Raw genomic sequence first — 16,891 nt, 5'->3', positions numbered from 1 at the left:
TTCTGTTATGTGGGTACTCACGACAGAGACCTGCCAAACCAGTGTCAGAAGTGCAAGGAACGTCTTGATATTTTCTGGAGGCATATACTAGGACCTAAATGTAGGGTCAGCGGTTGTCGTTGGTAGTCGCGGTCGTTCCTCGGTGGTGGCCGTGACCTATTTCCCGAAAAGGCAGTCGCGTTCACCTGTCACGACAGTTCCTGAAAGACAACAACGCGCATGACTCTCGATGTTTTTCGTTTTGCGACGCGTCGAGTTAGCATCTCTAGGCGAACTGGACACTGTGACGAGGCTGTAAAAGGAACAAAGCGAGATCTTGAGGTGGACTACTTCGTAGCCTGTGAAGGTAAAAGCTTAATTCATATATCCAGAAGAACGTGAAGTCTTTACAAGATGCTGTTGTCCGCACATGTAAATGCGCCGTTAACATCTGTTGTGGCAAACGTGTTCATCAAAGCGCGGATACTGGCGTACATGCCAGGTACCATCATGAAGAGCGTGACCGACATGATGAACACGTTGAGAGCGGCCGTCGCAAGCTTCTTTGTACTTGATCGCCACTTGCCGTTCCAGTTGAGATGGAACCAGAAAAGCACAGTAACACCCCAGGTGAACCATGATAGCAGAAGCGCGGCGGAAATGTTGAGAAGGGAGCTGAACACCGGAATGGCGTTGGCGAGGATCCACACGACGACCCAGAACAGGGTAACCGAGAAGATCCAGACAGCCCATTCAGTCTTGTTACCGACGTCACCCATTGCGATGGAAGCGCGGCGGCCACGCGACGACCCGGACGCGCTAGATGAGACTTCAGCGTTGAAGCTTCCATCTTTCTTGGCCTGGCGAGTGCCGATCTCGCGCAGGAAGAAGACGTGCAGGTAGCGCGCGGCGGTCATGCCGAACACCAAACCAGTGCCAAGGAGTCCAACAAAGATGATTCCGTAAGCGACCTTTGCCATCAAGGGTTGGAGAGATCCGAGCGCTGGCGAAGCGACGGATTCACCGGAAAGGGCGTAGACGACCGCAGCGACGATGCAGTAGATAGTGGTAGTGGCGCACTTCTCAATGGTGACAGCGCGTGGGTAGTCGCGAGAGGGGTCCTCCATCTCAGCAAGGACAGTCGGGAACGCTTGATTGCCGCTGAAAGCAAAGGCGATGTTCAGGAACGCCGCGACAGCTTCAGTGAAGGTGGGACTTCCGATAGCTTTCAGGTTGAGAGGTGCTCCCGCATTGCGGGGACCCTGAACACCAAGCACAATCATGACGAACATGACGGCCGAGAAGATGGAGATGGTGCAGGGCCACGATGCCCATGACACGAAACGCATACTACGCGGTACGCACATGGCCCACATGGCAATGGCCGCAACGACCGAGAAGGCGACCGTGCAGGTCGCGTGTTCGCTGACGGTGTTGAGACCGATCGAAATAGTGACCACTGCCGATGCGCTGATGAGAGCCATGTTGATGAGGAAGCCAATGGCAAAGACAGCTTCGAGCCAGGGACCGCCGAGGACGCGTCCGTAGTCGACAATGTTGAGCATGTAAGGATACTTGCGCCAGTACTGAACGAGATTGTAGGCAGTGTACAAGCTAAGCATCCCCATACCGACAATGGCAATGATACCCGGGAAGAACCCAAGGGTGTTCAGAGCGGCTGGCAATGACAAGATACCGATGCCGATCTCATTGGTCATGAAGATGATGACAGTTTGTGTTGTGTTGAGTTTCTTCGTTCCTGCACTGCTTGTGGGACGTTTGCTTGCATTTTGGATATCGGATACGTCGCCTAGGTTCGTGTCGTGCTCGGAGGAGGTTTCGAGCTTTTCGGGGTCTCCGTGCTTCTTTTGTCGCAAAGGGTCTTCCGGATCGTGAGTAGGGTCTGCTGCAAGGGCTACTGTAGGTCGCTGGGCAGATACGGGCAGATCATTGAGAGCTTTGGGCTTGTTGTCGAGGTCGTGTGTATGTTGCATGGGAAGGTTGCCGTGGGCAGAAGGGACGTCTTTGTGATCCATGGTTAGAGGGAGACCAAGCACTTACGCCTGCATGTACCGAGTGAGTGTGGTCGAGACGGGGGAATCGAAGTGACGAGGAAGATGCGACCAAGAAACGAACTTGTCAATGGAGACGTTTGAGGAGGGCCAAGTTGAGAGGATAAATAGATGCGGGAAAGAACGATAGACTGGTCACAGCGCAGCGTGGAGGAAACCAAGGACATGGAGAATTACGTATTAACGCACATCGCACGCGGACCAAGACAGTAGCTGGTAGTAGCGTATCGTAGAATGTGTCCGCACTTTAACGGGGACTGTGCACCCAATGATGGCTGGTCTTGGAGGCAGGGTCTCGCGGAGGCGTGGAGACGGAATGGTACTTTTATCCACTTCAGGTATGTGGGCCTCCCTAGATGCCGTATAGATGAAGCTCTTAGTAAAGGAACCGAGCTGGTGTTTCGCGAAACGCGCAAGTGCGGCATGCTGGGTCCTTCCGGACGATGCGCAGCCTTCCCACGCTGCCGTTCCTATCAAACGATGCAACATGATGCGGAGAAGGGTCTTGGTGACGTCTGATGGTCATCCACGTCGGGAGCGACCGCGCTAGCGAGAGCCGCATCTGACAACGCGAGAACCGCGCCGAAGCAGGCCGGTGTCACACCCGACAGCTTGGCCGCTGTCGTCATCGGTCTGGGCATGTTGCGATGAAGTCCATCAAGCCCAAGTCCTCACATAGCCATGTGTAGGTGTGAGCGTGTCCCAGATTACAGGAACCCTCCGAGTATTCAGACGATGGACAGACGTTGATCCAGTGTATAGGCCATTTCCGGGACGAAATGGGAAGGAACCCGAAGGATCCATCCGCGACAAGGACATGCCGCGTCGCATTGGCAGTGAATGCGAAAATTTCGCGCGGTAAAACATCGGCTGCAGTCCATAATCTCATCATGTTACATCCAGTGAAAGTGAGGCACTTGGAAACCGGAGTGCACGGACGGTTGGCATGGCGGAGGAGTTGGGAGAGCCAAGGCCAGTCTTATGCGATAAACTTCGACGGCAAATGTCCGCTTCGAGTGTTGATAGGTTCGCAGACATGTCCAGAGGCACTTTCATCCCATACTAGAGGCCGTGGACGAGATGAAGAACCCGGTCGAGAATTGATTTCTCCTTCAATGGTCGCTGTGCGAAGACACAGTGCCGTGTATTTCGGTAGATGGTCGCATAAGGTGTTGAATCGAAATAGCCAACAGTACGGTTTCCATGGGTCGCAGCACATCAATCATTACTCCGGTTCCGCTGCAAGGTACCGATTTGGATGTATCTGTGGAGTCGCATGTCGCAAGGGAAGTCGCATAGGAAGACGCAGTGTTCTGCTGCTGGCATGTCGCTTTGGAAAGATGAATCGTGTCGCTCTTGGAATAGACCTTGTTGGCCAGAAAGGCTGTTAATTCAGTCAGTAAGACGTGGGGAAGACCGAGTATCTCTCCGGAATATCTGGAGCAGGTAGGTCAGACGAGAGTAAGATATTGAAGTCAGTGTGGGATGAAGTCGTGGGTATTGTCGGTTGTTGGTCGCATGGAGTAGGAGTTGACGAGAGGCCCCTATCGAGTGGGCACGCATTTCGGGTTACGCGTCAGCTGAGTCATGCGCCTTCATTTTCCCATCTGTCGCTTCCTCATACGCGATCTTCGATCCACCGATCCTCAGACCTCGGCCACAATCGCGATCTTACACTGTGCCGCTTCTTCTTCTTCTTCTTCTTCTCTCTTATCGCAAAGGATGTCTCGCGTTTCCGCACGCACTGTACCCTCTGCAGGTTCCCAAGGTGCGGCGCAGGAGTGGCTGTGAGGCGGCTGTGAGGCGCACGGGGGCCCTAATAGCCGTTCTTTCCGGGCGGGACGGCGCCAAAAAGCTTGGCCTACGACTATCATCACCATTCTCAAACCTTTCGGGGCCACGCAGGAGCGTCAAGCATGTCGACTCCCTGCTTGGCACGTTGTGGTACGCGCATGCCTTTCCCCAGGAATGACAGGAGGTGAAACGAGATCGATGGCTAGTCCCCACCTCATCTTCGACGTTGCTTCGACGGCTTCTCCATCTTGTCACCTTCCGCCGACTTTCCCTTTGCCGTGTGTTTGAGCGAGAGTCTGCCGTGTTCCCTGCTTGTTCGATAATCCGCCCCCGACATACTTGCCGCTATTGCCGTCGTTGACGAGTCACTCATTTTTGCGTTGCTCCCTCCTCTCATTCTCCACATTCACCATGATACCCCGGATAGCGCTTTCGGCGCTTTTGTACGCCTCCACCGCATTCGCCGTGTGCACCAAGCTCGAAGACTGCCCCCAGTTTGAGGCCCTCAAGACCGACGAATGCCAAACCTACCATCATTTCCTCGCCCGCGGCTCTACCTCGCCATACCCGGGCCACGTCATCGAGACAGTCGGCAAAGTGTGCAATGCGCTCAACACCAAGGAAAACCCCAAGGCCTGCGGATATGAGGATGTGCAGTACTGGGCCATGAACGGCGGAGAGCGATGGTGCATATCGTCGCACGAGGGGGCTATGAATGGCGCCGAGCAGATGAGGAACTACACTGCGAGGTGTCCGGACAGCCACCTCATTGTCATGGGTTTCAGCCAGGGTGGAAGTGTCGCGCTCGACGTGCTCGGTGGTGGTGGCGGTCCACTCTGGGGCTGCACTCAGGAAGACAACCCACCCATGAACATCTCAAGTGCGCCCGGATCCAAGGGTGCGACTCCGATCTTATGTCAACGTCGAGACCTATACTAACATTTCCGCAGTCGTAGCAGCACTTGCTTTCGGCCCCACGCGACGATCCGCAAACCAGTCCTTCACCCACGGCGGCGGCGAGATCTCGGACGGCGGCGCACCACGAACCGCGGAGCAGAACGCCGGTCTCCAACCCTACGCTGACGCTGGCAAGCTCCGCGAGTACTGCCAGCCCGGCGACCCTATATGCGCGCCCCATACCAAGGACAAGGACATGTCCAAGCACCTGAACTACTTCGACCTGTTCGGTGACGAGGCAGCACAATGGGTCATCGACCTCGCAAAGAAAGCTGAGAGCGGAGACCGTACCTCAGGTGCGAAGAGCATGCTCCACCAGACCGTCTCGCACCCCATTGCCAACGTCTTCGTCCTGATCTTCGTGCTATTCGTCATATAGTAAGTTCCTCCCATACACTCGTAGTAGTACCATAGAAGCGCGATAGACGGAACGGCGTTACGAAGGCGGACTTTGGAATCATACAGAATGAAGACTTATACCTTGCAGTTTTGCAGTGAGGAAGTTCGCCGTATGGAAGACCACACGCTTCCCCATGTACACCCGCGTCAGCTCGACCGAATCCGTATGAGCACGATCAGCTCCGTTCCACCGCCGGACCCGAGTTGGACAAACACACGTTGCAGGTCTTGGAGATGCTTGGCGCCAAAGGTGTGGCTTCGCAGAGCCGCATATCCGGACGAGGCACCGCCACACCCGCCAAGGATGGGAGAAAGATCTTTGAAGAAGAATGAAGGATGTTTGAATGCGGGACGCGCCCAATATGTACCTTTGTCGTGCATGCCGAAATACCCTTCAATTGTACCATACTATATGGATATAGCTACATTTAGTACCAGTCGACCGGATCGGCTAATCAAGATATATTAACTTCGCATCTGGCCCTTTCCCGCAATCTCCGTATCCCGTCCTTCTAGCGTCAGAACAGATCGTGTTGCAATGTTTCATCAGGAATAGATTTGCGTTACCAGGTGTGGCTTGATAACCCCGTATCGATGAGGGGGGTCTAAAATCCGTATGCGACACGAAGATGACCACTCCTGGCGCAGCTGTAATGAACGCTGACGATTATCCTGCTAATCTCCTACCTATGCCTTTTCGCCAGCAGTGTATCAATCATCACACTTCACGTCATGCACGGGGAAAGTGTAATTTTGAGCTCACCGCGAATAGCGTGTGAGCCTTTTCCTGTTACTATCGTGCTATTATACATGGGCCAACTGATGCACAAGGCACCTAAGTCTACTCCCCTTCCTCCGCATCCAAGAAGGCCTCATCGCCACTCGACTCAAACCCTTCGTCCTCGCCTTCCGAGTCATCAACATGCTCAACGGCCGGAACAAACTCCTCATCGTCGTCGTGGTCATCTTGGTCTTCCTCGTCTTGAGCATCGAGCTGGCCGGGTACAGCTCGGGCGACATGCTGACGCAAAGCCGGATCGTCTCCAAGTGCGAGCTTGCGGAAGAACGGGTGACTCTCCGTAAGCGGCTTGCCAGTAGTGATGAAACCCATGGGAGTGTGCTCGAAGTCTTGACCCTTGCGGCGCAGAGCAAGCCATTCATGTACTGTGCACCATAGTTAGTAAAACTGTTTTCTGTTACATGTTCGGAGAATACGTACCAAAAGTAAGAGGCTTCTTTGCGAATGCATCCTTCTGAGGGTGCTGGGATAGGTTCTCATCAAGACCAAGGTACTCCAGCAGTAGGTAGTACTCGTCCCATTCAAGGTACAGGCGCCCGGCGAAAAGCCCCATTTCGACTCGAAGCCAGACTGGAGCTTGGAAATCCGCAGGTAAAGCCGGTATCGCATAGTAGTCAAGCTGGTTGAAATGAAGCATCCTTCGTGTAACAGGTGCAGCGTAGATGATCAGGTGAACTTTGCCACTATCTTGAAGCGCTTGTCGCTCTTGCATGATCTGGATAAGCTGGTTGGCTTCCTCAGGGCTAACAAGGAGTGCTTGCTGGCTGACTGTGCTCCAAAGAATCCAATGAGAGGAACGGATGTAATTGTCGTTGGGAGTGTAGACCTCGATTGTACGAGAGAACTCAGCTGAGATCCACGAACCGGACTTCATCGACGAATAGACCGTATGCTTGAGGCCGAGTGAAGTCATCCGTCCCAATACCGAAAACAGAGGTTGATAGGCATCGCTCCCAGGGACGAGACGCCCGAACTCTGCGAAATGTCGAATGTCTTCGTGTAGTTTCTTTGTCTTGTATGGGCTGAAAAGAAGGGCTTGTTGTACTTCACGAACGTTTTCGACCTCAATCTCTACCTCGCGCTCAGTCTCGCGCTCCTGCTCAATTTCCACTTCCTCTAGAGCTGATGCATGGACGGCCGAACCTCGATCCTGGAAGTGTTTCTTGCGGTTCACAAGCTCGGTATATATGTTTTGCAGCGAAGGTTTCCATGCGATGGTGGCAGTGTTAGGACCAGCCCGCCGGTGACGCTCACCTTTCGGCTCGTATAGCTGTTTCAGGGAGAGTGCCTCTTTTATACGGACCGTTGCGAGATATGCCTCTCGCGATGGAACATCCTGCAGGTATTCGGGATATTCCAACCGGGCTTGCTCTTGCTGCAGATACTGCGACGTCTGTGCAAAATAGGAGGGCTCGAGCTGTTCCATAGTGTCGCAGGTCTGGCCAAACACCCATCTAAGGACATCACCCGAAGTGGGTTGGTGAAACTCACTGGTGCCCTTTGGCAAGCGGTCCAGTATACCCTGATGGACTTCAACAGGAGAAAAGAACGTAATTGATTGGGTCTGACCGAGAAGTCGGAGTCTCATGGCAGCCTGTACCAACGTGTCCTTTGTTAAGTGTTGCCCGAGCGTTAAGGCGGCCCTCGCATGAGGTGGAAATTTGATGTCGGTACCTCTACAGTGGCTTTCGTCTAGGTACACGACGCATCGATCCAGATCGTCGACAAATGGCGATGCGACGAGTGGTACGCATCTCCCTGTACGATACAATGCCCATACACGATGATCATCGTCAAAGTACACAGCTGCTGCGGCATCATGGTCGGCATCAAGCCACGCTTTGGCGAAGTCTTTGTTCGAGTGCTCGAGAACTTGAGCGCCGGCATCAATCAGAATTCGTATGCGTCCATCTTGATTGAAGTTACTCAGATTGTTTGGGAGATGATGAGTTTGGTAGGTGCCATTCTTCATAACATGCGTGTGGCGATTAGCGAGGTTCTCGAGCAGGTCCTTTTCAGTCCATCGCGCTCCGTTCCCAAAGATCATGCGTATGTATGACTGATTGCGAGGCGCCAGCAAATAGTAAGGAACTTCCGCATTGGTATGCGCTAGTTGTGGAAGATCTTGCTGTTGCACTAGCAGGGGAAGCTGGTGCCTCGAATCGTTTGTGCCAGAAAAGCCAGTGATACGGGCTCCCGTGGTGCCCTGGAAGGACGGGAAAAGGTTCCAGCCAGATGCCTGAAGCTTGAGGCTGAAGGTCTTCGCATATTTGGGAAACACAAAGTTGTTCAAGTAGAAGTCCATGAGGGAGGCACTGAAGCGCACGACCTGATAGAGATCGCTCAGTTGCCGCATGTCTTCGGCGTTGATGGCGGCATAGTCATCTAGCTCTTTCGGGATGTCCACGCCCTTGGGAAACCACTTCTCGTACTGGATACTGGGTTCGTCCGTCTTGACCAGGTGGGCAAACGCTTCCTTGAATTGAGAGCCAGTCAGGCCTTGATAGTAGAATGACAGACACGTCAAGGTGATTGCAACATCAGGATGCCCCCATTCAGCTGTAGGAGATGGTACACCCTTGGCTAGGTACGGCACCGCGATAGGTGCGCGGGTTGGATGCAGGCCATATTGCACATTCCAGCGCTTGCGGAGGGTCGTTATCAAGATACGATGCACAAACATTCCACGAAGCAAGTTGACAGTCCGCATCAAAGTTGGCTTGTCTCGGAAGAAGGTGGTGATCCTGGATGTTGTTTGACCGCGCACAGTTGGTTTCGAGATGTAGTCCTGTACATCTCTGACGAGAGCGGCTGGGTACTCGGCACAAGGCAGTATCGACGGAGTCTGACCCTTGCAAATGATCCTAACCAACAGCTCGATCAAGTAATCCTCGGCGTCTTTGCGCAAGAAATAAATGAGAGGAAACCCGTTGCTGCCATGATTGACCACCTCGATGCTGCGAGGATAACGTGACTGGACGTTTGAGGCGAAGTCCTTCACCAAGTGAAGACATGCCTGGATGACCTGCCATCGCATCGGGTGGCCGTCCACTGTAGTCTGCGTACCGGATGGGTAAATGAGTTGCGTCCTGATTGCTAACGAAACGTCGCATTCGTCCAGAACATCGCGGGTATGTCGATCAAGCCAGCGCTGTGTGTCGATCATCAGAGAGGCTGTTTTGAGGTTGTCGTCACAGAGTTGTTGTAATCCACTCAGCTTGAACGAGAGCACATGCTCAGGCAACGCAATAAGCACACCGCGACGATCTTTCAAGCGTGCATGAATCTTTCCGTACAAACTCATTAACGCCTTGGTAGGAGGAGTCTTTCGAGAAAAGGGTATATGCATGAGCTCGCGATCCACTAGTCCGCCTAGTTTGGCTTGCATCACTTGCGCTGACTGGAGTAAGAGAGCTCTTGGAACCACAACGCGAGCGAGATCGGTCCGATCAGCAAGAAGTGACGCTACCATGGCTGTGGCAAGTCAGTTGAGGAAGATCTGGATAATGACGCTGATACGTACGAAGAATACATGACGTCTTGCCTTTACCCATTAAAAGTTGCAGAACTGAATTTTCGTCCGACTGGGGTGAAATTGTCGCTAGGGCAACTTGTACCTGCTCTTCTCGGATGAGAATGTCACCGTCGATCTCCAGTAGTAGCCAGTCCGGATAGTCTTCTGGGTTCCAATTGCTATGGCCTTCATTCGCCCATTCGTCCCGCTCTTGCTGATTCTTTGCCCTCTTCTGGGCATCTTGTATCCGAAGTAGTCGTTGAAGTCTGCTTACAGCCACACCGAAAGCTACAATTGCCTCTTTGGTGCCACTACCGAAAGTGGTGCCGGAAGCGATTCGAAGCTCCGTAAGAAGCTCCACTGTTGTCAGCCTAGGCCAAGTATCCGCCATCTGAAGCCATTTTGCTTGCGGATCATGCAGATAGAGAGCATTGCGGAGTCGTTCAACAACTGCTATTGCTGAGTCTCTGACCGATACAATATTCTCTGTTGTGATCTGAGGATGGGTGCCATGAGCTGTGTGCTGTACATGCGAGATTCGCTTCTGGAGAGCATCAATGCTCGCGTTCATTTCTTTCGCGTATCTGCACTGCACGAAAGAAGCCGGGTCTTTGAAGTTGGCGACGATACCCCTAAGAACTCCAATCTCTCGCGGCTGCGCCTTGGGTACTCGAGGATGGATTGCTACCTTCTTGCCTTGAAGAGTATCCATGAAGTTGTGTGTCTTGACAGGATGATGCGCAATATTACCCGATCTGACAGCCAAAGCTCCGGCATATGAGCTGGCAGCGAGAGAACGCACCTCCCTTGGCGGTGCAGCGTTGACAATTGGAGCCTTCAACAGGTCTGAAAGCGAGAGGTCATCGTACTGCCTAGATCTCGTAGAATACAGGGCAGATGGCAGCAGCTCCGTGTATGGAGTTACTTCAACGTCTGCGCCAAGCTCTGTGCGATCAGCAGTCACACGGAAGAGTGCCTCCTGCACCTGCTCTAGATATAGCGCCAACTCATGATTGCGCGTAAGGCGGATCCATTCAGGAGCTACATCAGCTAGAGCCTGTTCGATGTCGAGGTATGTCGGGTCAATCGCGACCAATAGTGCCGGGTCGATGTCGGGAGTTGGCCACTGCTCCACCACTGAGCTAGCCAGTAGCTCGCAGGCTCGATCGACACCGGGGCCATGTAAGCTCTCGGCTTTCACTAGCTGTGAACGTTTCTTAAAGCCGGTCTCGGCGAATGGCATTCGTGCTTTCTCCATAAGCGATATCAAGTAGGACACATGAGGCGCTCCATCCACTCGAAAGTGAAAGTAGGCGGCATGGGAAGGAACTGCAATGGCTCGGATCTCCGGAATCATTGCGAAAGATATGAGTACACGCAGAAGGTTTAGGTCCACATCTGAAGAGAACGCGATGGTTCCTAGCAGGAACATCAAGCCAAACCTATCGTCGACACTACATTGTAGTGACCTCTGAGCAAGCGCGCCCCACTCAGTTCTGATGTCGACAGCAAGGTGGTCGGTAAGCAGACACTTGCGGTAGAATTTGTCATAACCGCCCACAACTGGAGCATCGTGAAGGAGTGCGATCAGTGTTGTGTCCAGTGAGCAAGTTGACTTCCAATCCTGGAGCAGCTTTGATATCTCAAGCACATTCAGGCGATCTCGTGAAGCTTTCCGGGCGTCGCGTGCGCTGTAGGCAGTGTCTGAGCTGTGATCTTTCTTCATTCCGCAATCGACGGACCTCGCGACTGCTCGAGCAGCCAGATGAGCTATGTCCGGGTCAAGTTTGATGGTCTCCTGAATGTCCCGGTCGAGGTAGAACTGGGATAAGTTGGAAGACGTTTGCAGTATCTTGGCGACCGCATTGACATACCGATCGTCTTGCATATGCACTGTGCATTCAGGACGCCACAGTACTGTCTCCATGCACCTAGCATCTGGAGGGTAATACCCTCGCTTCGGTGATAGTTCTGCAATACGTTCCAACGTGGATATCTCATCGCGTAACAACGGGTTCCAAGGTTGATAGGCACCCGTTTGGAGTAGGTAGAGAGCCTCTTCTTTTCCCGTCCGCCGGGTGAGTGGATCAAAGATCGCGTGTGACGTGTAGGCATGTAGCAAGGCTTTCATGTAGAGGAGGCGAGGTTCGGGTGCACAGTCAATTCGTCCCAAGACATCATTGACCGCGTATTTGAGATATATGCCTTGGCCCATCTCGATGTCAACAGACACATGGGGACCGTCTTTCGAAATTCGGATGCCTCCCCAAGGAATCAGTATGCTCTTCTGCCGACGATTGGCAACAGATTGGACGACAATCTTGTTCATGAGGCCATACCAGGTACCCGCATCTTGGTTTTGTAGAATGACGGCACCGAGGCGCAACGAGTGTAGCAAGCCTTCTCGGTTGATATGAAAGCTCAATTCCATCCGCTTCAACTCCACGGTGATTCTTCCGTTAGTTGACGCGAATACCAGGATCTGGGAGGGGAATTCGAAGTGAGTGAAGATCCGGGTAATGGTCTTGACCAATTCACTTCCCGTGTCCAACAAAGTCGTCTGCGATGGATCTTGGAACCGTCGAACAGCATGGTAGAAGCCGGATGGATGCCAACGTATCCACCAATTTCCCTGCTTAAGTGCCCATGGAGCGTTCTGGCGAATCTCGATGTGACCACTGTAGACGTGCAGCCAGTGGTAGCATGTTTCAACCAACGGTCTAGGTAGATCGGGCGTAGGGCCTTCCACGCCAAAAACATGGCTAGGAATGAATTCGAGCAGCTCGCCGCCCAGGTCAGCCCGAATAATCAGCCGCTTATTGCGGTAGCCTAGATGAATTCGATGGCCACGTATGGGCTCTGAAAATGCGAAATCCATGCCACGTAGAGGTGAAGGATACACGATTGGATTCTTATCACCAAGGACGTGTCGATAGGTGTCATTCATGCGGTACGACTGCGGAAGAGTTCCCATCTCTTGACCGTCGATGAGCAGGGTGCCGTAGACATAGTCGTAATGCACAAAGTAGGAGTGCTGCTCAGCCGTTGACTGCAATGTGTATGAGAGGTACCAAGTGTCAGGAACGACTGCTAAACCGGGCTCAGTGACGTCGTATTCCCCGGGTACATGCCATACAGCGTCTAAAGCAGCTCTGAACGTCTCTGCATTCCTCATGATGGCTTCTTTCGTGGCCTCACGATGCTCGTAAGCGAAGAGTGTATCTTGAGCGATGGCGTTGCGCATATTGAACGGCATTGTGTCATATCTCCCGGCCAAGTTGTATCGGAGCGAGATTGAAGCATCAACATACATGCGAAGACCCTCAGGGGCTCCCAACCAGTCGTCAATGTGCATTGTCTGCTTGCACAGGAGTGACGCCCATATAGCTGGCTGTAACACGTTTGGATCTTCCGTGACCATCGGTTGCAGCTCGCGGCGCCAGCCGTCGGTGATCTTGCGGGCTTCATGGAGAAGTTCCCTTCCGTCGTTGCAGATTGATGTGCTTGGGCTCAGTGAGGTCACCTTGAGTAGGATAGTGATGAGGATCTCCATCTGTACGGGCTCGCGCCAGTTTCGTCGGATCGCTTCCAATCGATAGCGGACTTGCTGCAGAAGCTTGCTGCAAAGACCATCATCCAAGAGAGAGCGATGGGTGTCGGTATAATTGGTTAAGGCCGCACGGTCTGACCCTAGCTGAAGTACCATACGCAAGACGAGCGACCATGTGGACTCGGACGAAAAATTGAGATTGGTTGAGCCCAGTTCCCTGAGAAGGTCGAGCCATCTTGAATGAGTGCCGACTAAGAGACCTTGGAGTGCCGTAAACTCATGAACGCCAACGCCTTGAGGGCACCTAGCTTGGTTCGCCTGGATCTCGTTGGATGTCGGCCACAGAAGGTAATTGAGTCCAAGTGACATCAGTGGCGAATTGAGGGGAAGCTTCACGGGGAAATGATGCCAGAAGGAAGCTTTACCGCATCTATCGGTCCATGCCTCACCAACACTGTCGTAGTACCTGGGCTTGAGGCCACAAGTCCGGATGACTTCGTCTACCCCAATTGGAAAGCCCCAATTCGCGTAATGACACTCTAGATGAGCCTTCTTGTACGAGCCCAGACTCACTCGACAGCTGGTTTTGTTGACGTATGAGCGAAGCTGTGAGTACTCCCGGACAAGCGACATCCGATCAAGCTTATCGGTCGGCTCGCGACAAAGAGTCGAAAGTATAAGCCAAGTTGCGTCTCGGTAGGCGGCGAATACTTCTGGGCATTGTAACTCGAATAGTGCTGCTTTGGCAGCCGGCTCATAACTCGGTAATGGATGCTCGTAGATCTGGATCCTGATGCCCTTAGCTTCTTGGTTGAGGTTATGCCATTCGCAAGGAAGGCGATGACGTGATTCAGGCATGCCATCCCCAGCAACGAAAGCATCCCAGATACACTCCTTCTCATTTCGCCTGTCGATGGTTTGAGCATGGTGCTGACTTTTCTCTTCCCATTCGATGTGCTTCGCGTCATATGCAATATCGGCTTTTGCCTCGATGTCTTCTCGCATTGCACACAGTTCGCCCTGATGGTCTTCCCGATCGTAATACTGTGCAGCAAAGCAATCGTCGGCAGGATCGTCGAAGATAGTTCTGGACTGCACACTTGACCGTGCTCGAAAGCGAGCTTTCAAATACATGCGTACTTTTTGACTCCGAATCATCTCTTCGTGTGTAAGGAGCTGGATGGGATCCAACAAATCTGGATCGAACCCAGGATGGTACTCCTCGAGCAACGGGTAGCATGCTACGGCATCCTTGTCCATGAGAACCCAGAGCTCCATGAGATGGAGCAACTGCTGGCTCTTTTGGTTGGGATAAGCGTGGTCTACCGCGTTGATGTTGGTGACATATTCATGAATCACCTTACTCAACCGGATCGCTCGGAGGCCTTCTGATTGCGTTGAACGCTTGGCAGGAAGTACAACATCCTCAAGGAGTCTTGACGAAGCGACATGGCTTTCCAAAGCTCGCATATAGGGTCTGACAGAAGCGACAGATCGCTCAAAAAGCTGCAGAAGCTCGGGAGCAGTCCGTTGTTGAGGTCGTGGAGAATGTGCGTGTTCCACTAGCACTCCTTTCAAGAACCTACCGCTGTTCATCAAACGAAGTTGGAACTCATGAGGATGGGCGTACTGGCGTAGCTTTGGGATAATACGCTCCCGCGACTTGCTATAATTACGCCAGACTTGCTTCAAGTAGCCACCAGTCGTCGCCAGGGAGGACTCGAAACTACCACTCAAGGACAGTAAGAGATTAGAATGTCTGTTGAAGGCGGACCTATCGGCACCATGGACATCGGATGTAAGCTTGGCGAGGCGGCGACCTAGCTTCTGGCGGAGTGAGAAGGCTGCATCAAGAGGTATCTTCTTCAACACATCTTCCAATAGCTGCGCATGCAGGAGACACATCATTGTCTTGTAGTGGAGTCTTCCGACCTCTGCACCCAAGTGGTGATACAAGTAACGCTGGACCGCTACTCGAAGGACCAGATAGAAAGCGGATCTCCTCCATGGTGTCCGAGCATTATCAAAGGTAACTGTATCGCGCACGCGCTTCCGTAGACGAGGAACCGCAACTGCAGCGCCATTGGCCTCCAGTATAGTCATCAATAAGCCAGATATGAGAGCGGGGTCACTCGTGTCTCGGATCTCCGGAATCGTGGCGGCTGCCTTCCAAGTGATAGCGGCAAACTTTGTGACCGACTCGCTGCTAGCTTGTTCGATGAAGGTGGCGAGAGCTTCCTGGAATGCTTCTTCGTTGATAGTCGACGCTGGGACGGATACCGCGCAGCCGGGGACTACAGGTAAGTTCAAGATCAGTAAATGCGCGACACCGATGTATGTCAGCTACTTACAGTCCCATTGTAGCGCGCCTTTGGCAGCAAGCACCTTGTCGGCTGTTGCAGATGTCTCGAATGCTTCGAAAATGATGTTGCGCTCGCCGGAGGTGTCGTAGGGATACACGAGCAAAGCGCAGTTCTGAGGTGCGATATGCAGAACAAGCATTTTCCCATGGCTGAAGTCGCGAAGCTCTTTCATCAGCGCCGCCTTGCCAATGGTTCCATCAATATTGAGTATTTGACATGCGAGCAATGTCTTCCGCAGTCCTTGGACGTGCGGAGCAACATCTGCAGCGACACTGGGGGTGAGCCTTGCAACGGCGTCAAGCATACGCTTCAAGAGAGCCTCCTCGACGCGATGCAAGTTGCCATCTTCGCGGCCAGGTACATTGCGGGGCAGCGCGATATGGTAGTACTGCTGCTCAAGAAATGGCAGCCGCGCGGCGGACGCCATGGCTGTTTCGAGTGCCTGCTGCAACGAGGCAGCGGGCGGGGGCAAGAACGAGTGAGGGAATTCGCAATACGACGGAAGTGGGGTATTGCGATGTTGTAAGAGTTGGCAGGTGGTGTTGTCGAAAACGCGACTGCTTGATGAGGGCGCGGTACCAGGGTTGACTTAGGCGCCAAGCATTGTTTTGTTAGGCGGCAGCAACGCGTAGACGCCCTCCCCAACGATGAGCGATGAACGATGAACATTGAGCCTTGCCAGAAGTCGTGGAACACCAAAGCGCAGTCTCGGGCCAATCTCCTTGCCACCGGTGAACGAGTCTGCATGAGGAGACATGCCGGCTAGCGAATGGGTGACTGAGGCACTGTACGGCGCTACGAGAAACCCTCAGCCTCGCCAGTTCCGAAAGAAGAGGCCATGATGGACATGGCGATTGATTTCCAGGATTAATGATGCTGGGCGCTTCTTTCAGGTCGGTCTTGACGTCCGCAGTTGCTTCCTTCTGTCCACGCATCAAACAAGTGGAGGATGTATGGCAAAGGTGGGAAGTAACAGAGAAGAACGAAACTGTGTTGCTTCCGAAAAGCGATAACGCAAAAAGAGAAGGAATGAGTCCAGATTGGCTGAGAGGAACGCTGCTGAAATGACAAGGATGATGGAGACGTGGCCTGCATCAAATGGAAAGAACGACCTACGTGTGTTAGTGTAGCATCACTACTGCTCTTCGACCTTGGAAGCTGTCTGTCATCTTGAAGTGAAGGTAGGAGTTGTTTAGGTTGTTTTCAGACGTCCAGACGACAACAGAATTGTCGATAGAGCTCATCCAGACGTTCCGACGCGCGTGCTGGTAAAGCGCGTGTTGTGACGCGACAAAAGTAGATAGCGGCAGATTGGAGGCATGTTCTACTCCTGAGCGCATCAATGGTAATCGAGCGCAAGTCTGTGGGAGCTTCGTGATGATGCATGATGGAGTTGTGGACTCTATAGCTGAGAGAAGCCTGGTGGTGAGAGGTTTGACGACGCGTGAGGTACAATCGCATTTA

At 53.0% G+C, this 16,891-nt stretch overlaps 3 protein-coding genes across 3 annotated transcripts; 1 reads left to right on the top strand and 2 right to left on the bottom strand.

The window, feature by feature from the left end:
• Positions 1 to 386: 386 nt before the first annotated feature.
• J4E85_006689 (uncharacterized protein) lies at positions 387 to 2,015 on the bottom strand (the record flags this gene model as incomplete). The annotated part of the gene is made up of 1 exon (XM_051470925.1): positions 387 to 2,015. One exon carries the CDS (start codon positions 2,013 to 2,015, stop codon positions 387 to 389), a length of 1,629 nt encoding a protein of 542 aa, XP_051325135.1.
• Positions 2,016 to 4,256: 2,241 nt separating this feature from the next.
• Positions 4,257 to 5,371, top strand: J4E85_006688 (uncharacterized protein; the record flags this gene model as incomplete). Its single annotated transcript, XM_051470924.1, has 3 exons — positions 4,257 to 4,743; positions 4,796 to 5,180; positions 5,290 to 5,371. The coding sequence occupies 3 exons, from the start codon at positions 4,257 to 4,259 to the stop codon at positions 5,369 to 5,371; spliced, it is 954 nt and encodes a 317-aa protein (XP_051325134.1).
• A 671-nt stretch (positions 5,372 to 6,042) lies between these two features.
• On the bottom strand, positions 6,043 to 15,854 carry J4E85_006687 (uncharacterized protein; the record flags this gene model as incomplete). The annotated part of the gene is made up of 4 exons (XM_051470923.1): positions 6,043 to 6,365; positions 6,421 to 9,474; positions 9,524 to 15,358; positions 15,416 to 15,854. 4 exons carry the CDS (start codon positions 15,852 to 15,854, stop codon positions 6,043 to 6,045), a joined length of 9,651 nt encoding a protein of 3,216 aa, XP_051325133.1.
• Between the last annotated feature and the right edge of the window lie 1,037 nt (positions 15,855 to 16,891).

Source organism: Alternaria conjuncta (genome assembly GCF_024043145.1).
Source record: "Alternaria conjuncta strain BMP 0040 chromosome Unknown scaffold_9, whole genome shotgun sequence".
NCBI lineage: Eukaryota > Fungi > Ascomycota > Dothideomycetes > Pleosporales > Pleosporaceae > Alternaria > Alternaria conjuncta.
Note: the sequence above shows the minus strand (reverse complement) of the source record. Positions and strands in the feature narration are given on the sequence as shown.